A 19,726-nucleotide genomic window follows, 5' to 3' on the forward strand; every position below is an offset into this window, starting at 1 on the left:
AAGGACCAGCGTTAGAAAGGGATGACAGAGTCAGACATCCAACAACCAGCAAGTTGTGTTGGTTTACTCAACAAGCCACAGCAGGTTTTAAGCTCTCCTTTTGCGGTAAGCATCTTTTGAGATTAATTTTTATACGATTCTAAAAGCTCTCTGAACACATAATTATTATTATTATCATTTGACTTTTATGGTTAAATCATTTTGTGCTTCTTCAACAATTGGGTCAGAAGAGCATTTTTTCTTTAGCACCACACTTAATTATTCATCCTATTAAATTGTAGGGCAGTGCGTTATGGAGATAGCTGTTCTGTTGCTGCTGACTGTCCCTTTGACTGCTGCCTCCCCACTGAGACGAACTCAAAGGTGAGTGAAAAAACACAGGGAACCACACAGCTCACAACGGCACACATAATGAAGTATCACTCTCTACCTGGCAGTAGAAACGCAACATCAAAGCATGCTTGGGATGGCGGGAAATTAAAAAAAGTGTTTAAAGCAGAGCTTCTTATTAGTGTATCTCTAAGTTATATTATTGTAAATTATAGGTTACTTAATAAATTCCATATCCTGTTGGAAACACAGGTCAGACGCAGACGTCGTCCTACCAGGAGCAGCGGTCCGAGATGTAGGAGGGGAAATGTCAGAGGACACACACGAGCACCATGCTCCATTACTGAAGATCATCCCATTCACCTCAGAGAACAAACATCTGGACCTGGAGGCTCTGAGACACAGGTACAAAGGACGTGACAACGTGCTGAGAGTGGCTGTCAATAGAAAAAGAGCATTATTTAATTTGAAAAACTAAATCAAAGTATTTGTTAAAATTACATTAAATTAAAAAAAATTATGGTCATGTCACTATCAGTCCTTTATTAGAGGGTAAATATTGTGATTGTGTTTCAGAAAGACAACACTTTTTTCCAACTTCATTCAAAACTGCATTTTTTAATATGTGATGTTCTGCACGCTTGAGTTTGATGTTCACCCTTCTCATTTTCATCACGACAGCATGGGCCTGAAGCCACGACTGCCGCGTGCACTTCAGCGTGGATGCCAGCTCGGGACATGCCAGCTTCACAACTTAGCCAGCACTTTATACCACTTCAGCAAAGGAAGCGGAAAGGAGGAATCAAAGAAGGCAAAAGATCCACAGGGCTACGGCAGATAGGACCAAAAGGAATGTCAGCAATTAAGGACTGAAGGGGTGGAGAGCTGCCCACATAGTTTTCCATCTACTGAAAACCAAATATCGCTATGTCTGCTCTGACTGACTGGTACTTATTAGAAATGTATGCTCGCAAATGATTTTTGTGTCTCGTGTGAAACGTGCGTTTTATACTTTAAATATGTAAATATTTAAATATGATATGCAATAAATATTTAAGAGAATTAAGTTTGTGGTGTTTATGTATAGTCTTAAAGGAAAAGTATAGTGCAATCCTACCATGATCACCTCTCATAAAGAGCCTTTGAAATGGTACAGACAGAGGACGACTATGAGACATCTATAAATTCTAGAAAGATGAAGCAATGACCTGAATTTCAGCTGAATAAGACTGTAATTTGCCTCTGAAACAAAACCCCTGCAGGCAGGAATTTTTGTTGTTCATTCTATTGTTCTTTTTACTTCTGAGGGAAGTGAGCACCACAGCAACACATACCTAACAGGTTCTACTACAAATGTGTTATATTTTTAGGCTCCAGTAACAATTAGAGGACACAAGCTTGGGCATGTTTAGCAGTCTTTCTGCTACAGTGGTGTCATTGAGGGTATTCAGTTCCAACAACAGATACCAGTGACCAGATAAGGGGATGAGGAAGTATTTCAATAAACTCTAGCCCACTTTGTGGTTCCGATTGGCCCTTCCTGTTTGCATGCGTTGGTGTAATTGTCTGCCTCTGTGAAACCACACCCTTACCTGTGTGCTGGCTGCACCTATTTTTCTTTGCGCACGCCGAGTGAGTGCAGTGGCAGGGAATGGGGTTTCAGCAGTAGGAAACAAGGTGGAAAATAGTGAGAAAGAAACCCCTTTAGTCCTTCCGCATATGTTTCTCACTGAGAACGACTGAAAGGGAAACATGAAAGACACAGGAGCAGAAGAAGGAGGAGGAGGCGACGGCAGAGACAATATTGGCCAAACTGAGAAGAGCCAGGTGGGTTAGATTTCACTCAAGTCCTTCAGCTGCTGTTGTGATGTGCCGCTACATTTTTTGGAAGTGGAAGTTAACGCTATACTCGGAATTTCTGCCCATGAAGTTCCGAGGAACTGCAGTGAGCCGCCCATAGTCTTCTTGGAAAACACGTCGTGCAACAGCTGTCCAAACGTGCACGTTTGCGCGAACGACTGCAGGAGCTATCCGTCTGCTTTGTTTCCGCTGTGGTTTGTTGACCCTACACTTGTCTAACCGGTGGACGTTACAGCTTTAACAACTGGGAACGGCTTTTCCAATCATTTCTGACGCAGCAGTCTACTTTTTTTTTTTTTTGGCTAAGGGATAAAAATGGAAAACACGCCACTTATAAGAAACTAACTTCTACTAAACCGAGCATCCTAACCATAAGCAGTTAAATAAGCGCTCCGGTGATAGTTAATGATGACTGCGTTCCGTTTAGTTGCATCAGTTGTAGGACTCTAGACGAGGCGTCAGCTACTGGCACCAATAAATGCAATGGGGCCATCATGTTTTGTTTTTTTTTTCTTTTCTCAGTTAAACGGCCTGTGGGGAAAGTGTTCTCTCTTTACTGCTTGGCTGATAACATTACAGAAAGATTAGCACTGAATACATTGGTGAAAACAAAATGTAATGTAGCCCCACTGCAGAATATGCTTATGCACAGCCTGCCTGTTGCACACACCTGAGCTCAAACTACGTCACATCATCAGAAATCACAGCACAGCTCGCCAACTTGTTACTGGGTAGTTTCTCTTAGCCAAAGTCAACACTTGGACGGTTTTCTGCACCTGCTGCCACATGCATGAGATTTTAGGATTCAGAATTGAATCAGCTTCTGTAATAATTCAGTAATGTTATATAACTGCTGAAAAATGCTTTCAGAGTTGGATCCCCAAAATCATCAAGAAAAGAGTGTGCAGCACTTTTGTAGAAGATTCCTTCAGGTACTGTGACCTCTGTCTTTTAATAACAGCACATGTATTTTGAGTAACTTCTCATGGTGTTGTTTATATCCCTCCACCTCTCTCAGTAATGGTGCATTGTGTCAGTGTGGGGCTGCGAGAGATGACCATGCCTCTGTGGCTCTTGGAGACTATTTCAGCACAGCCATCGTGAACCAGTGGAAAAGTGTGCAGCACTCCTCTGAACGACCGACAGATGCCTTTGGAGAGGTGCAGTTTGCAGGGGCCAGCAAGAGGCACAGCCATGTGGGTGCTTTTATTTTTCTCTCATAATGTTTGAATGCTTTATTTCAAGAGCCTGAGAGTTCTTGAACATGTGTACATGTTTTTAAAAGAAATGCCTCCAACGGTGAGTTAAATAAAGGTTAAGATAAACCCTGAGCTGTAGTAGTCAATTCGTTGAATTTTCCTGACCTTCGGTCTACCTCCGCTCCACCTGAGTAAACAGAGTCAAAAGTCAGTACAGATCACATGACAAGCTTCTTCCCCCCCCCCCCCCCCCCCCATTTTATTACCATTTAAAGGCTGAAACGACTGAGTCGTTCAGCTTTAATACTAGTGTGATCACAGGCCATTACTTTTCAAATCTTTTTGCATTGTTGACATGGGCGTGCTTCTTTTAATCCATCAAATGTCTAAACTTAGTTCCTGCGCCTGTCATGGAGCACTGAGCCTTCTATGGTGTACACCATACTGACAGCTCATTGGCGTCTTCCTCTACCCAACCTGGTTGTTTCTGTTGTGGGCGGAGAGGGAAGGACACAGGTGAAGACCTGGGTACGGGAGGTCCTCAGACAGGGACTGGTGAAAGCGTCACAAAGCACAGGTAAAACTTTATGCATCTGCCAGTGTGTCAGTGCTCCTGGCAGGTGTGATGTGTCTGGCATATCTGAGCTCAGCATCTTATTTCTGTTCTGGTTGCTGAAGTGGGTTATTGTTGGTTAGCAGATGTCATGATAATTTCCAGATGACGATAAAAGAACTGACAAATGATCCTGTCAGACATTGAAACCTACTCATGGTGGTTTTTAGCGTGAAGAAAACAGCTATTACAAAATTTAGTCTCAACACACAACACGACTCCCTGGGGTCTGGTCCTAATTTGGTAGTACAATGGCCATTTCCTCTCTGGCTACTGTACCAAGTGCAGGTGGCATATGGCGATACTGATCCCCCCCGTCGTCTGAGGTCACTCGCTGTTTTCTCAAAACAAGTCCAAGACGTACTGAAAAAAAAAATCAAAGCCCCAAACAAAACATGCACACAAAGATGCAAGTAACTACACGGCTCACACTCCCTAAACATCTTTGTTAGATAAGACATAGTACAGGGTGTGGCACCATATTTGGTGTTAAAACCCTGTTGCATATAAAAACATGTTTTACGCATGTCTGTGGCCTTTGTAGTCTTTTTTTATGTGCTTTTAATTCTTTTACAGATAAATGTGTATGAATCTGATACTTGACTTGCTGTAGTCTTAGGTTTATTTCTCAGGGATCAATAATTTGGTTCTGCTTCCTTTGTTTTTCTTCCCGTTTTGGTGCCCAGATTGTCAAGTGTCATTCGTTTTGTTCCTTTTAAATTAAAAACTGGTGTAAAATGTGAAACACATTTACAACTTTTGACATGACCTTTGTTTGTTCATGCTTAGAGAAACAGCAGACCCTGTAATAAATTGTTGACAATGGTAAATGGCCTGTATTTATATAGCGCTTTACTAGTCCCTAAGGACCCCAAAGCGCTTTACATATCCAGTCATCCACCCATTCACACACACATTCACACACTGGTGATGGCAAGCTACATTGTAGCCACAGCCACCCTGGGGCGCACTGACAGAGGCGAGGCTGCCGGACACTGGCGCCACCGGGCCCTCTGACCACCACCAGACAATCTTAGCTGTAAAAAAAAAAAAACCCCTAAAAAAAACAAAACAAATTGAGATGCAGTGCAATATGTAAATAAAACAGAATCCAGTGATTTGCAAAGTCATATAAAGTCATATTTTATTTACTGAAAGAAAATTGGAAAAAAAAGAAATCAGATTTTCCACCTGTTTCCCCCAGGTGCATGGATCTTAACTACAGGTCTGCGTGAAGGTGTTGGCAGGTGTGTTGGACAGGCAGTGAGAGATCATGCAACTGCAGCTTCTTCATTCTCGCTCAACAAGGTGGTAGCGTTGGGCATTGCTCCGTGGGGCCTTGTGGAAAAACGAGAGCAGCTGGTCAACCCTCAGGTAGTACAGACTCTCACACATTTGCACATTTCTCTAAGCATTAAATCATATCTTGTTGTCTTTGTGGAAAAGGACCACGATTTGACACACGGTCCGTGTTGATTTGTCAGGTTTTATTGGGTGAACACACTGTTGGCAGTTCTTGCTGCAATTTAAAATAACTAAGGCTGAAATGTGGAAAGAAACGCTGGAATAACTGTTTTTTTTTTTTTCTTCTTTTGCAGGGAAGCTTTCCAGCAAAGTACTATGTCCAAAACATTTCCCGGGACTCCTGCTCCCTGGATAACAACTACCAGGCCTTCCTCCTTGTGGACGATGGGAGTGTGGGCCGCAGAGGAGGAGAAACAGATTTCAGAGCCAGACTGGAGGAATACATTTCCCAGCAGCGCACAGGCATAAGGGGTCAGAGATGGTACCATAAACTATGAAGTACAACATTTATAGCCTCTGAATTAAAGCAGAAACTATACTTGAGTACACATTATCTTCCACTCATGTATTCAGTTTAAGTTAACTGATTTAAATCTAATTGTACTAAATGAGACTTAACTCCTGTACCATTATTCCCAAAATACATCCTTTCAGAGTTAACTTTGATCTTTACAGGCTTTACATGTTCCTTCGTGTTTTGGTTGCTCTTTGTATGAGTGTCAGCTGTTGTGCTTCATGAAAATTATGCACTTTGCACATCTTAGTATGATCACTCTGATTAAGTTAGTAAAAACATTTTATCAAGATTGAAACGTATTAAAAATTGTTTTCTTTTTAAAGGAAGTGGCAGCATTGACATCCCGGTCGTTTGTATGCTGATATCAGGGGAAACAGACATGCTAAAGGTACAGTCTTTTACAGCTTTTATGTGAATTATTACAACAAAAATTGCAAATTCTAACTTAAATTGTGCCAATCTTTATTTCATGGTTTTTGTAATGTCTGTCAGAGAATGGATCTCTCTTTAAAAAGCTGCATCCCCTGGCTGGTTCTGGCTGGCTCAGGAGGCTTGGCTGATTTCCTGAGTGATGTCTTGGAGAACCGGTCTTCAGCTCCAGCTGTGCCGTCCTCTGGTGAAGGCAACAGTGAGGCGGGTCCCAGCGTGGATCTCAAAGACAGAGTGGCAGAAAGGTTTAAGAAGCATTTTCCTTCAGAGGCACAGACCGACAAACTAGTTGAACAGGTGAGTGCTGAGAACAGAAACATTGTGTTGGCCTTTACTCTGCAGAAGAGTATGAGGAAAGACTTTTTATAGCCTGCATATCTGTCAGCTGCTTACTAAACTGTATTCAGGTCTAATATTCATGCCCTCAGGGCGCTCGATCTTTTTGTCAGTTTTTCAGGATCGCAGTTGATTAAAGTCAAACCCTCTTGCTTAATTAGAGGCTGTGCCATGAATGACATCATGAGTTTGAAAAGAACCTTTGTCACCAGTTTCTTCCTCATCACTGTCTGTCTTTACGAACATCTTTTTTCTAAAATATTTTGCATTGTTCCCGTTCCTTTTCCCATCTTCTGTCTCCAGGCTTTGAGCATTTACCAGAACAAAGATTTGATTACAATCTACCAAGGAGAGCACGAGAGTCCAAATGACTTTGACACAGTCCTGCTTAAAACACTCGTGGGAGGTATGTATAAGTAGACAGTAATTTTACAACATAGCAGCAACATGCACTTTTAGTCCTTATTTTGATTAATTTTTGTCGTGTTTGTGTTTTTCAGCAAGTAAGCAGCAATCATCAGTTGATGCCAGCCCTTATAGTGATGAGCTGAAACTAGCAGTAACGTGGAACAGGGTTGACATTGCCAAGAGTGAACTCTTCAATGGAGACATCCAGTGGAAGGTGAGGAGGGAAAAAGACATCACACTGAATGGAAATACTCTGAAGTACATTGTGCAGTTTATTATACCACTTCTGACAGATACAGTTTACCTATGATTTACAGAATACTTGGCTTAAAGTATTAACCTATCCTAAAACATGATCTTCTTCCTCCAATTAAACAGTACGAAGATTTGGAGGACTCAATGACAGATGCATTGATCAACGACAAGCCCCAGTTTGTTCGGCTTTTCACTGAGAATGGCTTGAATATCCTGGAGTACCTAACTTATGGCAGGCTGGAAACCCTTTATCGCTCTGTGCCAGATGGGACCTTGCTCTATCAGCTACTACAACAGTGCCTAGCAGAGCGGCTGGCAATAGTGGAGCGTCACTCACCATCAGAAAAACAGAATTCGTCCTCAAAAATGGTGAAAGATAAGAATCAAAGTGGACCAGTGAAGGAGGTCACCCTTTTTGAGGTGAGTTTTCTAATCAACGAGATTCTGTCCTTTTTCATTAATTTTTCTCAAAGATTCATTATGAATGTGAAGACAACCTGATACTGTTGTGCTTATTGTCCCACCCACTGTTTCCTCAGGTGTCAGGGGTTCTGGAGCTGTTAATGGGTGATGTCTGCCAGCCTTTATACTATAAAGCTTTGGCCTTAGAGTTCACTTCATCCAAAAGGATGTCTCTGAGGGTACTTTGAACCTTTCAGAATAAACACACAGTGTACTTGTGCTGACTGAATTTCTATTTTTATGGTTAACATGACAATAAATGTTCTTATTTTTTTATTCATCCCAGCGTGCAAATAAGGTTCTGCGTGGAGATTCGTTCTATCGGCAGCTGCGCTGCCCCTATCCCTGGGCTTCACTCTTCCTCTGGGCTGTACTGCAGAACCGCAGTGAGATGGCCCTTTATTTCTGGGAGATGGTAAAAGCTCTGAGACAAACTGGTGTTCAGCTGGTTTGAAATGGATGGATTGTTATTTAAATAGAGCAGAGTTTTCAGGGGAAGTTGCACTATATTGGGCATGTGTGAGAATGAGCTGCAACTAGACCAGGGGTGAAACTTTAACGTTTCTGTCAGTGTAACAACATTGTTAAGAAAAGAAACCACTCAGCACGACTCTGTGGACTTAAATTCTAAGGAATAAATGTGTAAAAAGTTCTGGTAGCTCATTGCCCAGACTGTCCAGTTTTTAGTTTTTTCTTTCATCCATAATGGTAAAAATCCCCAGAAATTTCTATAGTGATCAAGTTTGAAACCTTTTGTCATCCACAATGGAAAATGGTTGGGGAAAAAACTTGTATTACCCAATCCCACTGCCAATTCGATCAATTCTGCACTCTGCTTTCAGTCTCCAATATCATTGAAATGCAGCCACACGCTGCTCATTTTACATTTTTCACTCCTGTCTTTACTTTTCCTGACAAGCTTGCATTTAAATCTGACTCGCCCATCTCTCCGTCTACTGGGCTGTTTTCGGGACGTCTACCTTTACATGTGAGATAAAGCCCCACCCCCGTCTGCACATCCACATCCTGACGGGCCATTAATACCATTAATGTGCATTGGAAATGATCTCAGCCTGCGGGCTGTACATTTGACAACCTCGAACTAGACGCTGCTTACCATGTATCAAAGTTGTTCGAGTCAATTAATTGCAATATATTGTTAATTATTATTTTATGATCCTAATTTTTTTTAAATATTATACAGTCATAGTGTTAAGTCTTAATATAAAATTAAATAATTGCTAAAAACATAAAGTAAAGTGATGTTGTAAATTGGTGATCTCCTTTCCAGGCAGGTGAGGCAGTCCTGAGTGCTCTCAGTGGCTGTAATATACTCAGAGACTTGTCCAAACTGGAGGAGGAGACTGAAACCAAACTCTCCATGAAAGAACTGGCCCAGAAGTTTGAGAACCTGGCTCATGGTGAGACAAAAACTGCAGTTTTCCACTACACTGTTAGGATGGTTTGATATCTAGTTTTGCAATCATTTTATTTAATTTCCTTAGAATTTTCCTTTCAACAGCTGATGTAACACAATAGTAACAAATCTCATCGAACTCTTCATCATGTGTCTTGTCCACTTTATCTCAGATATTTTTAGCTCTTGTTATCGGAGTGATGAAAACCGTTCCTTCACCCTGCTAATTAGGAAGTCTCCCATCTGGGGTGACACCACCTGCCTTCAGATGGGCGTGAGTGCCGATGCCCGGCTTTTCTTCAGTAATGATGGCGTACAGGTGTGTCATATTTGTCATTCATGTGAATGGCATTCCTTTCATCTAGCACATGGGCAATGAATCTGAATAACATCGTCATTTTCCAAAATATAGGTAACAAATGCAAAGAATGGAATGATATTTTGTAATGATTGTGAATGTAAATGTTTGAAATAAAATGAACTGAATGCTATTAAACAAATGAACATGAAATCAAAGGAAGCCATCATATTTATATAGAGAAAATATTGATCAGTTGAGGGAATAAAATGGGTCATTCCATCCCAAATAAGCCAGCTTTTGTAACATTTCTTGCTCGAAAATCTGCAATTTGCGTAATAATTTTGTGGTCCAATAGTTTGAACAAATCTAATCTTTGAAATTCTACCTTAATGTAACAAATAATTTTTAAAGATATAATTAAAAAAAAAAAAAAAACATTGTCCATCGACCCACTTTCAAATGATGTGTTTTGTACATTGAAATCTGCAACAATGTTTTAAGATTGATATCTCAAAGACTTTCACTGGGCCGATTAAAATGAATCAGTGTTTTTAATTTGCATAAAAAAAATGTGAGTAACAAAATTGCAGCTTCTAGATGGTACTGGAATTATAATTGGGAAATAATTCAGTTAAATTTTCAGACCTTGGTCACTCGGTCACAAATCGAGGTTTTAAAAAAATTATCAGTCAAATTTTTCTATTTAAAAAATGTTATCGTTCCAAGTTTGGACGTACATAATGATTACTGCGAAATTTTAGCTTATATATTTTTATATACTGTCAAGCAATATATTAAAAAAAGGCTAGCAGATCATTCTCACCTGAAATATATTTTCATGTGAAATATTCTCTTCCAGGAGTGTAGGTCTCAAAATGGTAGGTAGGTAGAACAGGTCATGAAAATGAAAAATTTGCACATATTGTACAAAAAAAAAAAAAAAATTGTTTCTTAGTTATAAATTGAATACAATGTGTTGTTGTTGTATTTAGATTAGACTATCTACTGATATTTTTACTTGTACAACTTGTGATATTTCCGGCATAAAAGTTAAATAGAACCAGCATATATATATATATATATATATATATATATATATATATATATATATATATATATATATATATATATATATATATATATATATATATATATATATATATATATATATATATATATATATATATATATTTTTTTTTTTTTTTTTAAATTGTGTGCACAAATATGGAATTTTAAAAGATTGCTTTAATTTTTCGCCAATACGCAGACACTTCTTGATGTATTTGTCCTGAATGAGAAATCCTGTTTTTATCCTGGCTTTTATCTTTAATTGTTTTTCTGATAGTCATGTTCAAACATTGACTTCTTTTTCAATGTGGGGAAAAAAAAGGCATGAAAGTGTGCAGAACGGTCTTTAAAAAAAAAAACAAAACAAAAAAAAAGCCCAAAAAAACAGATATCTAAAATGTTATTTGATATAAGAAGCTGGGAGACGATGGAGCAGATAATATAATGACCCAGGTCTTGAAAATAAAAAAAAAACATACGCATATTTAACAAAATTATTTTCTGAATTGGAGTAGCATCTGTATTCTGTTTGGACAGATCAAAGATGGTCTACTGATATTTTTGGTTTTGTCGTACGTCATATTATTCCCTGTAGAATGAAATTCTTCCTGTTTTGTAAGTGTGAATTATTTCATGGTAAAAAGGTTTTCTACAGATTTATTTTACAACATTGTGTTATTCAACTATAAACTACAAAAATATCAGTAGTTCTCTTGCAATTTGAAGTTTTTATTTAACATGTGCTCAAATATGGGATTTTGCAGGAATGCTGGACTTTCTTTTTCTTTATATTCTAACTAACCAATACTTACGACATTTTTGGTGCGTCTGTCCCAAGTTACAGATCAATTTTGATGGTAAGAAAGGACAGTGAAAATTCAGTCTTTTATCTTTAATAGAGATATTCGTGTTCAAACGTTGCCTCAGATTTAGATGTGGAGAAAAAGACCTTAAATGGGTACATGGACAAATTTTCAAAAAACACATCTTAAAAAGCACTTGATATATTAAGCTGAAACTGAAATGGTCTGATGAAGCATAAGGCTGTTTTCATTATACAAACTAATGTATACATATACAGTCTCTATAAATAAATATGCTAATACACAATGCCTTGTTATACATCTTTATACACTGATCTGTAATTATTTAGCTACTCCTATCTAAAAGTATTGCTTTTTATAAAGAACTTATATACACGATCATCCAGATTTGTACAGTACAACAGTATAAATTACTTACAAATGAAAAATGGCATAATGCTTCCAAAATAACACATCCCCATGTTGAGCCAGTACTGCTGATGGATAAGTCCTTGTTTTTTCTCTCCTCTTCCAGTCTCTGCTGTCCCAGATCTGGTGGGGTGATATGAAGAGGAACACAGAGGTCTGGAAGCTCCTGCTCGCTTTCTTCTGCCCCATCCTCTGCTACACCAACCTCATTTCCTTCAGGTAAAGCAGTTCTACCACAGAGGTCATGTTTTTGGTTGTGTTTGCATGCATATCATTCTGTCTGTAATCATGATAGCGGAAATGTTTCGACTCAATTCTGATAAAACTTTGTGGGAGTGTAGAGTGGGATCATGATGACCAGTAATATTTAGCTTACTTTCACCAAAGTCTTTAAGGTCAACTTATTGATTTATGTCTTTTATCTTTAAAACTACACTTAAAATTCAGCGTCCTTTGTTTGTATTGGCGACATTTAGGAAATTATACTGGTATATGGGTATTCTAAATATCACATTATAGTTTGTCTCAAAAAGTATTGTGCCACATTTGACCTCTGACCTCAGTTTTACATTTCACACCTGAAGAAAGAAAATGAGCTGCGTAATAAGCTACAAATATACTAAATCTACATTATATAAGAAGCTCAAGTTATTTGTGTCCAGTTATTTACAAATGTATTATCCATGATTTTTGTGTAATCTAATCTGTCACTCATATTTGGTTTTCACTACACTACAGACTATTTAAAGTGTGTGTGTGTGCGCGTGTGTGTGTGTGTGTGTGTGTGTGTGTGTGTGCGCGCGTGTGTGTGTGTGTGTGTGTGTGTGTGTGTGCGCGTGTGTGTGTGTGTGTGTGTGTGTAAAAATTTTCTATATATTCCACCTCAAAGGACACAAGACAATCAGCTGGAGGAGGAGGAAATGCCCAATGAGGATGCAGTGGCTCAGGACTCTGACAACCTTTATGGGACCACCGTCTTCTCTTTCTCTGACATCAAACAGCAGTAATATTTCTACTTGCACTCTTCAGTGTTCGTCCATAGAACATCAGTTTGTTTTTATGTCTTAGGTCTACTAATGAATTAAAAATGTTTTCTTACACCAGTGAAGTTGACTCAGACGTTCACAAGAGTGATGCCATTAAAGGTGAGTCCTGTTTAAAGAGTCATCTGATTCTTGTCTCCACATGCTGTCATTTTTAGTCACCTGTTAATCTGTATTTATAATCTTTGATACAGGTGTACCTTACAGACCACCACAGCGTCCATTCATAGTGTCACGCTGGCGTCAGTTCTGGTTTGCACCGGTCACCTCCTTTTTGGGCAACGTCCTGATGTACTTCCTGTTTCTCTTGCTTTTTGCCTACGTGTTGTTGGTGGATTTTGAGCCCCCACCACCCTCAGGTCCAGGTGCTGCTGAGTGTGTGTTGTACTTCTGGGTATTCACCATCGTTTGTGAGGAGATCCGACAGGTGAGTGAAGAGAGACATCTTACTTAGAACTTTATTATTTTTATTTATGAATGTAATAACTATCCCCAAAGTGCCATTGCGACACAGTGGTTACATGCTCCTGTGTCAAAAGCCTTAGATTCGAGATTGACATTAAAATAAATAAGCAATTTTTTTTATTTTTTTTTTATTCGTCACTGATTTTATGTGATTAAGCAAACACAAAAAAAATATCACAAATTAAAATCTTATCCTGTCAGATTTTACTCACTTTACTGAAATAATAGTAACAGTAAATGGAAAGTGCTCGTCTGTATTTGGATACATGTCACCTAGGTATAGTTGAGTTTTATTTGTCGTTTTTTATGGATCTGTAAAGTCATTTGTCTTCTTCATCAAGACCATTTTTTTGGGGACGATGACTTGGCGTCAAAGGTTCAGACTCTACATTCAGGATGTTTGGAATAAATGTGACCTCACCGCCATCAGCCTGTTCATTATAGGACTAATCTGCAGGTATGGACAAGAAATAAAAAAAATAAAAAAAATTAGAAATGATCAATTCTAATTTTTTTTTTTTCTACAGTAATATTTTTGAATGAGGCTTTGTCATTGCAGATTGTAACATTTGTAAAAACATTGTCCTTGGTTCATATTTGGATGTCTTAAGTGTTCTATAAAATAATTTTCATTTCCGGGTCTTTAGTTAATTTACAGCTTTGCCACCAGGTGGTGCTGTTTTCACACTGATTCAGCTTTACTGTGCTTGTGTTTCAGGATGTTCCACTGGTCACATGAATTTGGACGGGATGTCCTGTGTTTGGACTACATGGTCTTCACACTTCGCCTCATTCACATTTTTGCCATTCACAAGCAGCTGGGGCCAAAAATCATCATTGTAGGAAAGATGGTGAGAAAGTTACCATCAGTTGGCAATATACCAATTATAGACTTTTAATAATATAATGTCAGAAACAAAATGACAATTTCCTCCTCTTGTTCAGATGAAGGATGTCTTCTTCTTCCTCTTCTTCCTGGGTGTGTGGCTCATGGCGTATGGAGTTGCCAATCAGGCTCTGATCTATTCCTACGATCCAAACCCGAATCGCATTTTTCGGAGAGTTTTCTACAGGCCATACTTGCACATCTTTGGACAGATCCCTGTGGAAGAGATGGATGGTACATGTGTTTGTGCAACTGGCATAAAAATAAGAAAATTGAATGCTACTGTAAAACTTTCTTAACTTTATCCTTTATGTCTGTTTTGTTGCAGTGGGCAAGGACTGGGATGTCAACTGTACAGACAATGTGACTTTGATTGAGAGCGGTGAAGAGCCGTGTAGAACTCATGAGAGTAACTGGCTGGTAGTGATTCTGCTAGTCGTATATCTCCTGGTCACCAACATCCTGCTCATCAACCTGCTTATTGCCATGTTTAGGTAAAGAACAAGTCTTTTATTATATCTGAAGGTGCGTTCACATACTGAATGGTTTGACTCAGTGGCTCTGATCCGCTTGTATCCACACAGCTACACTTTCTCTAAAGTGCAAGAACACAGTGACACCTACTGGAAGTTCCAGCGTTACAACCTGATTGTCGAGTACCACTCCCGTCCTTCTTTGGCTCCTCCTTTCATTATCCTCTCACACATCAACCTCTTTATTAAGAGGGTCATCCGCAAAGTGCCCTCTGTAAAGATCCACCACTTTGGTCAGTATTGGATCAGAAGTCGTGGATTTTATTAATATAATAAAATAATTAATACTGCTAATGTATTAAAGTTATTGTCCATTACACATGCTGAATGAGGAAGCCTCAGTTCCATAGTTCTATTATCTTTGAGTTTTTTAATCAGTGACTGTATTTTTTTTTTTTTTAATTGTTTTTATTTTAGTTGCTTACTTAAAATGGAAGCATCTAAATAATTTGCTTGCTCACTGACCTCAGTTCAGCAGTGATGAAAGCATGAAAAATGAGTTGAAAGGTAATCATTTCAAACCTTTGTCTTTTCTATCAGTGTTAGACTTGGAACCAAAGGCAGCTAACAGATTATCAACGTGGGAAACGATTCAGAAGGAAGACTTCCTGACTGCTCGAAACAAGATCCAGAAAAGCAGCGACTCAGAAAGGCTCAAACGGATGTCTGCCAAGTGAGCACACCTTCATCCTCCACTGTAGCAGCATTATTTATTACTGTGTGACTCCATCATTCTGAAGTAAATGTATCTTTGTTTATATAGGGTAGATGGTGTGCTTAAGCATCTGAGTGAAAGCGGAGACTTTGAACACAGACTACGGTCTCTGGAGAATCAGGTAAAACCGAAGCTCCAACTTATCATTTTGTACCATTTGAGTCATTCATGATACATATGTGGAGCTGCTGTGAAAGAGCACATTGGTTCAGCCAGTTCAGTATTCTACATAAAGGTTAAAGCATTGAATTGCAGACTTGTTTTGACTGGTATAATAACAGGATGGTAGAATATAGGGAAAACACCTACTATTTAGTACAAAGACAGTTTTATTTGGATTTAGTGTGGCTGATCTTAAGCAACTCTGTAGTAAGCAATTTTATGTTTTGGAGAAAAGCAAGAAGTACTGATTATGGGAAAAAGCTGTTGTGTCAGTCAGAATGTTTTTAAGCATAGCTTAAGATTAGGATACGTCAGAGCCAACAATTCATGAATTGACTACATCACTGTGGTCTTTTTAAAATGATATTTTTGGTGGAGCTAGCCTAACTGTATTTAATTTGCTTCCAGTCTTTATATCTTCCTGACAACTGAAGAAAAAAGAATCTTACCATTGAACTTTTTTGTGATTTCCTACCTCTTTGGAGCTAAAAGATACCACACAAACACATGAGATATCAATGGGAAGCCCAGGACGTTCTCTATTTAGTACATCAAGACTTAATACCGTAGCTCAAATAAGCCAAAAGCTATAGACCAAAAACAAATGTCTATTAGAGAGGACATAAATGAATAGGGTGGTTCTCAGGAAGATGTGATAAGCTGGGCTGGACAAGTGTTTAACGGGTGGATATGAGTGGTATCCAAGTCAGACGTGTTGTTTTTTTTTCTCTTTTTTTTTTTTTTAAATGGTCTGTCTTTGATTAAGAAGTTTCCTGTTTTAAAAATATTTTGTCCTATGGAGGGCAATAAAGTAACGTCCACCTTAAAAAGTAATCTTACTCTCTATGTAGTAAAAGTGTTAAAGTACTGCTTTAAGTGTCTTACTGTATAATATTTAATTAACAGTAAATAATCTGTCTTTAGAATTTTTATAGACACAAAGTTAAGACATGGAGTGAACAGACAACCTGAACACATCTATAAAGAAAAAAAGTCCTCCTTTTTTTCAGGTGCTTTTCATTGAGGTTTAAGAATGAATCTTTTCTAATATATAGTTTCATGATCTTCTGCTTTTTCTTCTCAGATGGAGTATTGCTCCAGTGCACTCAGCTGGGTTGTGGATACTTTATCACAAGGAAGCACATTTAAACCTCCTCGACCTCCACCATTACGAGGTATTTACTAGCAGTTATGAAATCATGCTTGCATAACAGCCTGCATGTTGAAAAGCCACTCTTCATTTACTTTATTTGCTTTATTTACTTTATTTGCTTCATTTATTTATTTGCTTCACTACTAAGTGGCTGTAGCTCAAGTGGAAGAGCAGGTAATCTGCTAACCACAAGACTGGTAGTCCGATCCAGGGCCGTGCAGAGATGTTTAAAGGGGTGGGTGCTCGAAGTTAAAAAGGGGCATATAGAAGCAGGCTGAAGAACAAGAACCCACATTCATCAAGAATCTAAAATGGAATCGCATCATACTATATCACTGTCATCAGGTGGGGACAATAGAGAGCAATCGTAGTCTATGTTTTACCTGATGGGTACAGTGTTGCTGTTGAGGGGTTGCTGCTGCTCCCGCTGCTGATAGTGCTGGAGGGCAGGGCTGTGTTGATCTGAGACTGTAGACTGTAAAAAGTCCATAGCAGAGATGGTAGCGGATTAAACAAGTGTTATGAGATAATAATAAAATACCGAGATTGGTTACAGCGCTTAGAACCAAAAGGCAACAAAACTGAGGAATAAACTCGGCTCTGTTTGTGTTCGTGAATCACTCTTTGACTCTCTGCTTCCTTCCATTTCTTCATCTCATCTATCACTCTCCACTTGCTGTTCAGGCACAATTTGCTATCGCATCGATCTATTGTTTAATTATCCACACTTAACAATTTTTGCACCTAATCCATAATAAAGTAATGATAGAAAAATGTTATAGACCCAAAACATTAGAAAGCCCCCCCCCCCAGCTATTCTTCAGCAAGATACTAAATCCTGACTTGCTGTCCAATGTGTTAGCATTGTGTATTAATATGAGATAGAAAGCACCAAGGTATAGAAAAAAAGTGCCTGTGTGAATGGATGAATGAGGTGTGCTGTACTTTGAGTAGTAACGCACTGTCTAAAAGTCAATTCGTAATGTACTGCTTTCTAAAAAAAAAAGTTTGCTTTTTTCTTTTTGCTAAAATTTGTCCCTCTCACTCATCTTACTCTACCTGTTCCTCTCTACAGATGCATTTGCCTCCTCTTCCAGCTCAACTTAATTTAAGGATACCTTAAATCAAAGAGGACACCTTCACTTCGCTCAGGTTCAGGAAAAAAAACAAAAATGGAGAACACTCTCTTTTGAGAACTTCTATCCAGCCCACCACCTTGATTCTCACTGGACTTGGTTTACCAAAGCATATAAACACTGCACTGAAAAGAGAGAACATTTTATCCAGCCAATGCAAGACACTGTATGTCTGTGTGTGTGTGTGTGTGTGTGTGTGTGTGTGTGCGTGTGCGTGTGTGACTTGATACAATTAATGCTGTAAAACATGTTTTAAAGACATGCAATGTTTTACATTTTATTCTGATATGATGTGATAGCGTCTATAACCAGTTACAGTAGGAACACGTTAATACTTTTTCAGTTACATTAAAAATGCCCAATATTTGTATGCAAATGTGCATACAAATGTATTTGGATGTCTGCATTTTTATTCTTTTCAAATAACTTTCATACAGTATAATGATTCATTTTGATGATAAGTACAAAAGAATAACTGTAGTTCAACAATCTTCAAGGATTGATTTATTTGCTTTTACAGTATTCCAGCTAGAATAAATTAATGCATGAAATAGGGTTGTAATCATTAATTGTGTAAAGCGAATAACAGTTATAAAAATTCTCCAAGCATTTTTTTTTTTTTTTTTTTTTTTTGCTTTAATGTTTTGTTTGGTCCGTAACTCTGTTGTCATCATTTAAATAGTTTAACTTAGAACCAGAGTCTTCCATTTCCCACATGTGTATAGATAAAAAGGTGGAGCTGTATCCAAGACTGAGCTCAGATTGTTGTCACAAATTGCTTTAGTAACATTCATAAGCATGAATAAAATACACTAATTACATTGCACTAACAGTTTTAATAAAACAAGCTTTTGTTTTTCACAAATCATTAAAAGTATATTTGGGTCAGTAAAACCTTGAGCCACTGACCTGAGGCTGTTGGGTTGGACTGAATTATTGCCAGCATTATTTATTAATGTCTACACAATCGGGATGCCTGTTTTTTGGAGCAGGAAACATTGCGTTGCAACAGGACACACTCCAGTTCTGAGAATGCTGATATACTTGCTTTTCTTCATTGCAGCCACCATGAAATCAGCCATTCACAGACACACTTAAACATGCAGACACATGCACAGAAACCTACAGTTCAGCTGGAAAGTATTCACAAGTTACAGCCTCGTTCCAAAATGGATTCAATTAATTTTTCATCTCACAATTCTACGCATCCTAATTACATACTTTATAATTACAAAGTGAAAAAAGTTTGCTTGAAATTCTTGCAAATGTATTAAAAACGAAACACTGCCCTTTCCATGGCGGCTGCTGGCTGGTTCAGGAGGCTTGGCTGATTTCCCGAGTGATGTCTTGGACAACCTGTCTCCAGCTCCACCTGTGCAGTCTCCTGGGGAGGGCGATGGTGAAGAAGGTCCCAGCGTGGATCTTAAAGACAAAGTAGAGGAATATTTTAAGAAGCGTTTTCCTTCTAAACCACAGTCTGACAAACTAGTTCACCCGGTGTGTGCTGACTGAGATAATACATGCACATGGGGAAACAGGTGGCTGACGCTCTGAGTCAATTCCTCATTCATAAAGCTGTTGTCAAAGTGCAGCTCCAAGTCAGCTCAGCTCCAGGCAGTTTATTTTGTCCCAACATGTACTAACAATAAGGTAGTAAGACCCTGATAAAACGTTGTCTGATGTGGCTGTCAGGAAGATATCATCTGTCAGTGAAGGCTGATATTTAATCAGATCACAAATGCTTACAGTGGGAACATTAAAGCACAATTTTTTTCTGTAAATCTCTTTATTTCTGCCATTACTCTATAAAAATGGTCATAAACTACAGTGAACAGCTTTTTTTTTTAAAATTGCAGAGTCGCTTGCTGTCTTGGGCAACTATCTAAGATTCATCACTGAAG

The 19,726-nt window shown here is 38.5% G+C and overlaps 1 protein-coding gene across 1 annotated transcript; it reads left to right on the forward strand.

Annotated features, from left to right (window-relative positions):
* The first annotated feature begins 1,867 nt into the window (after positions 1-1,867).
* Positions 1,868-18,651, forward strand: LOC120728561 (transient receptor potential cation channel subfamily M member 4-like). Its single transcript, XM_040023577.1, has 28 exons — positions 1,868-2,157; positions 3,061-3,122; positions 3,209-3,386; positions 3,786-3,966; positions 5,207-5,376; positions 5,601-5,778; positions 6,148-6,212; positions 6,317-6,550; positions 6,893-6,995; positions 7,090-7,211; positions 7,376-7,672; positions 7,792-7,893; positions 8,001-8,129; positions 9,006-9,135; positions 9,305-9,450; positions 11,839-11,951; positions 12,622-12,735; positions 12,837-12,877; positions 12,970-13,202; positions 13,582-13,697; positions 13,959-14,091; positions 14,186-14,360; positions 14,455-14,620; positions 14,711-14,892; positions 15,200-15,332; positions 15,423-15,495; positions 16,621-16,711; positions 17,765-18,651. Exons 1-28 carry the CDS (start codon positions 2,083-2,085, stop codon positions 17,794-17,796), a joined length of 3,774 nt encoding a protein of 1,257 aa, XP_039879511.1. The 5' UTR covers positions 1,868-2,082; the 3' UTR covers positions 17,797-18,651.
* Positions 18,652-19,726: the final 1,075 nt, after the last annotated feature.

Source organism: Simochromis diagramma, unplaced genomic scaffold (genome assembly GCF_900408965.1).
Source record: "Simochromis diagramma unplaced genomic scaffold, fSimDia1.1 OVJJ01000208.1, whole genome shotgun sequence".
Lineage (NCBI taxonomy): Eukaryota > Metazoa > Chordata > Actinopteri > Cichliformes > Cichlidae > Simochromis > Simochromis diagramma.

Excerpts from the sequence above, each read along its gene's own strand:
- LOC120728561 (XM_040023577.1), top strand. The coding sequence starts at position 2,083 with ATGAAAGACACAGGAGCAGAAGAAGGAGGAGGAGGCGACGGCAGAGAC. Across the intron at positions 7,894-8,000 it reads CCAAAAGGATGTCTCTGAGG|CGTGCAAATAAGGTTCTGCG; the intron begins GTACTTTGAACC and ends TATTCATCCCAG. Across the intron at positions 13,698-13,958 it reads ATTATAGGACTAATCTGCAG|GATGTTCCACTGGTCACATG; the intron begins GTATGGACAAGA and ends CTTGTGTTTCAG.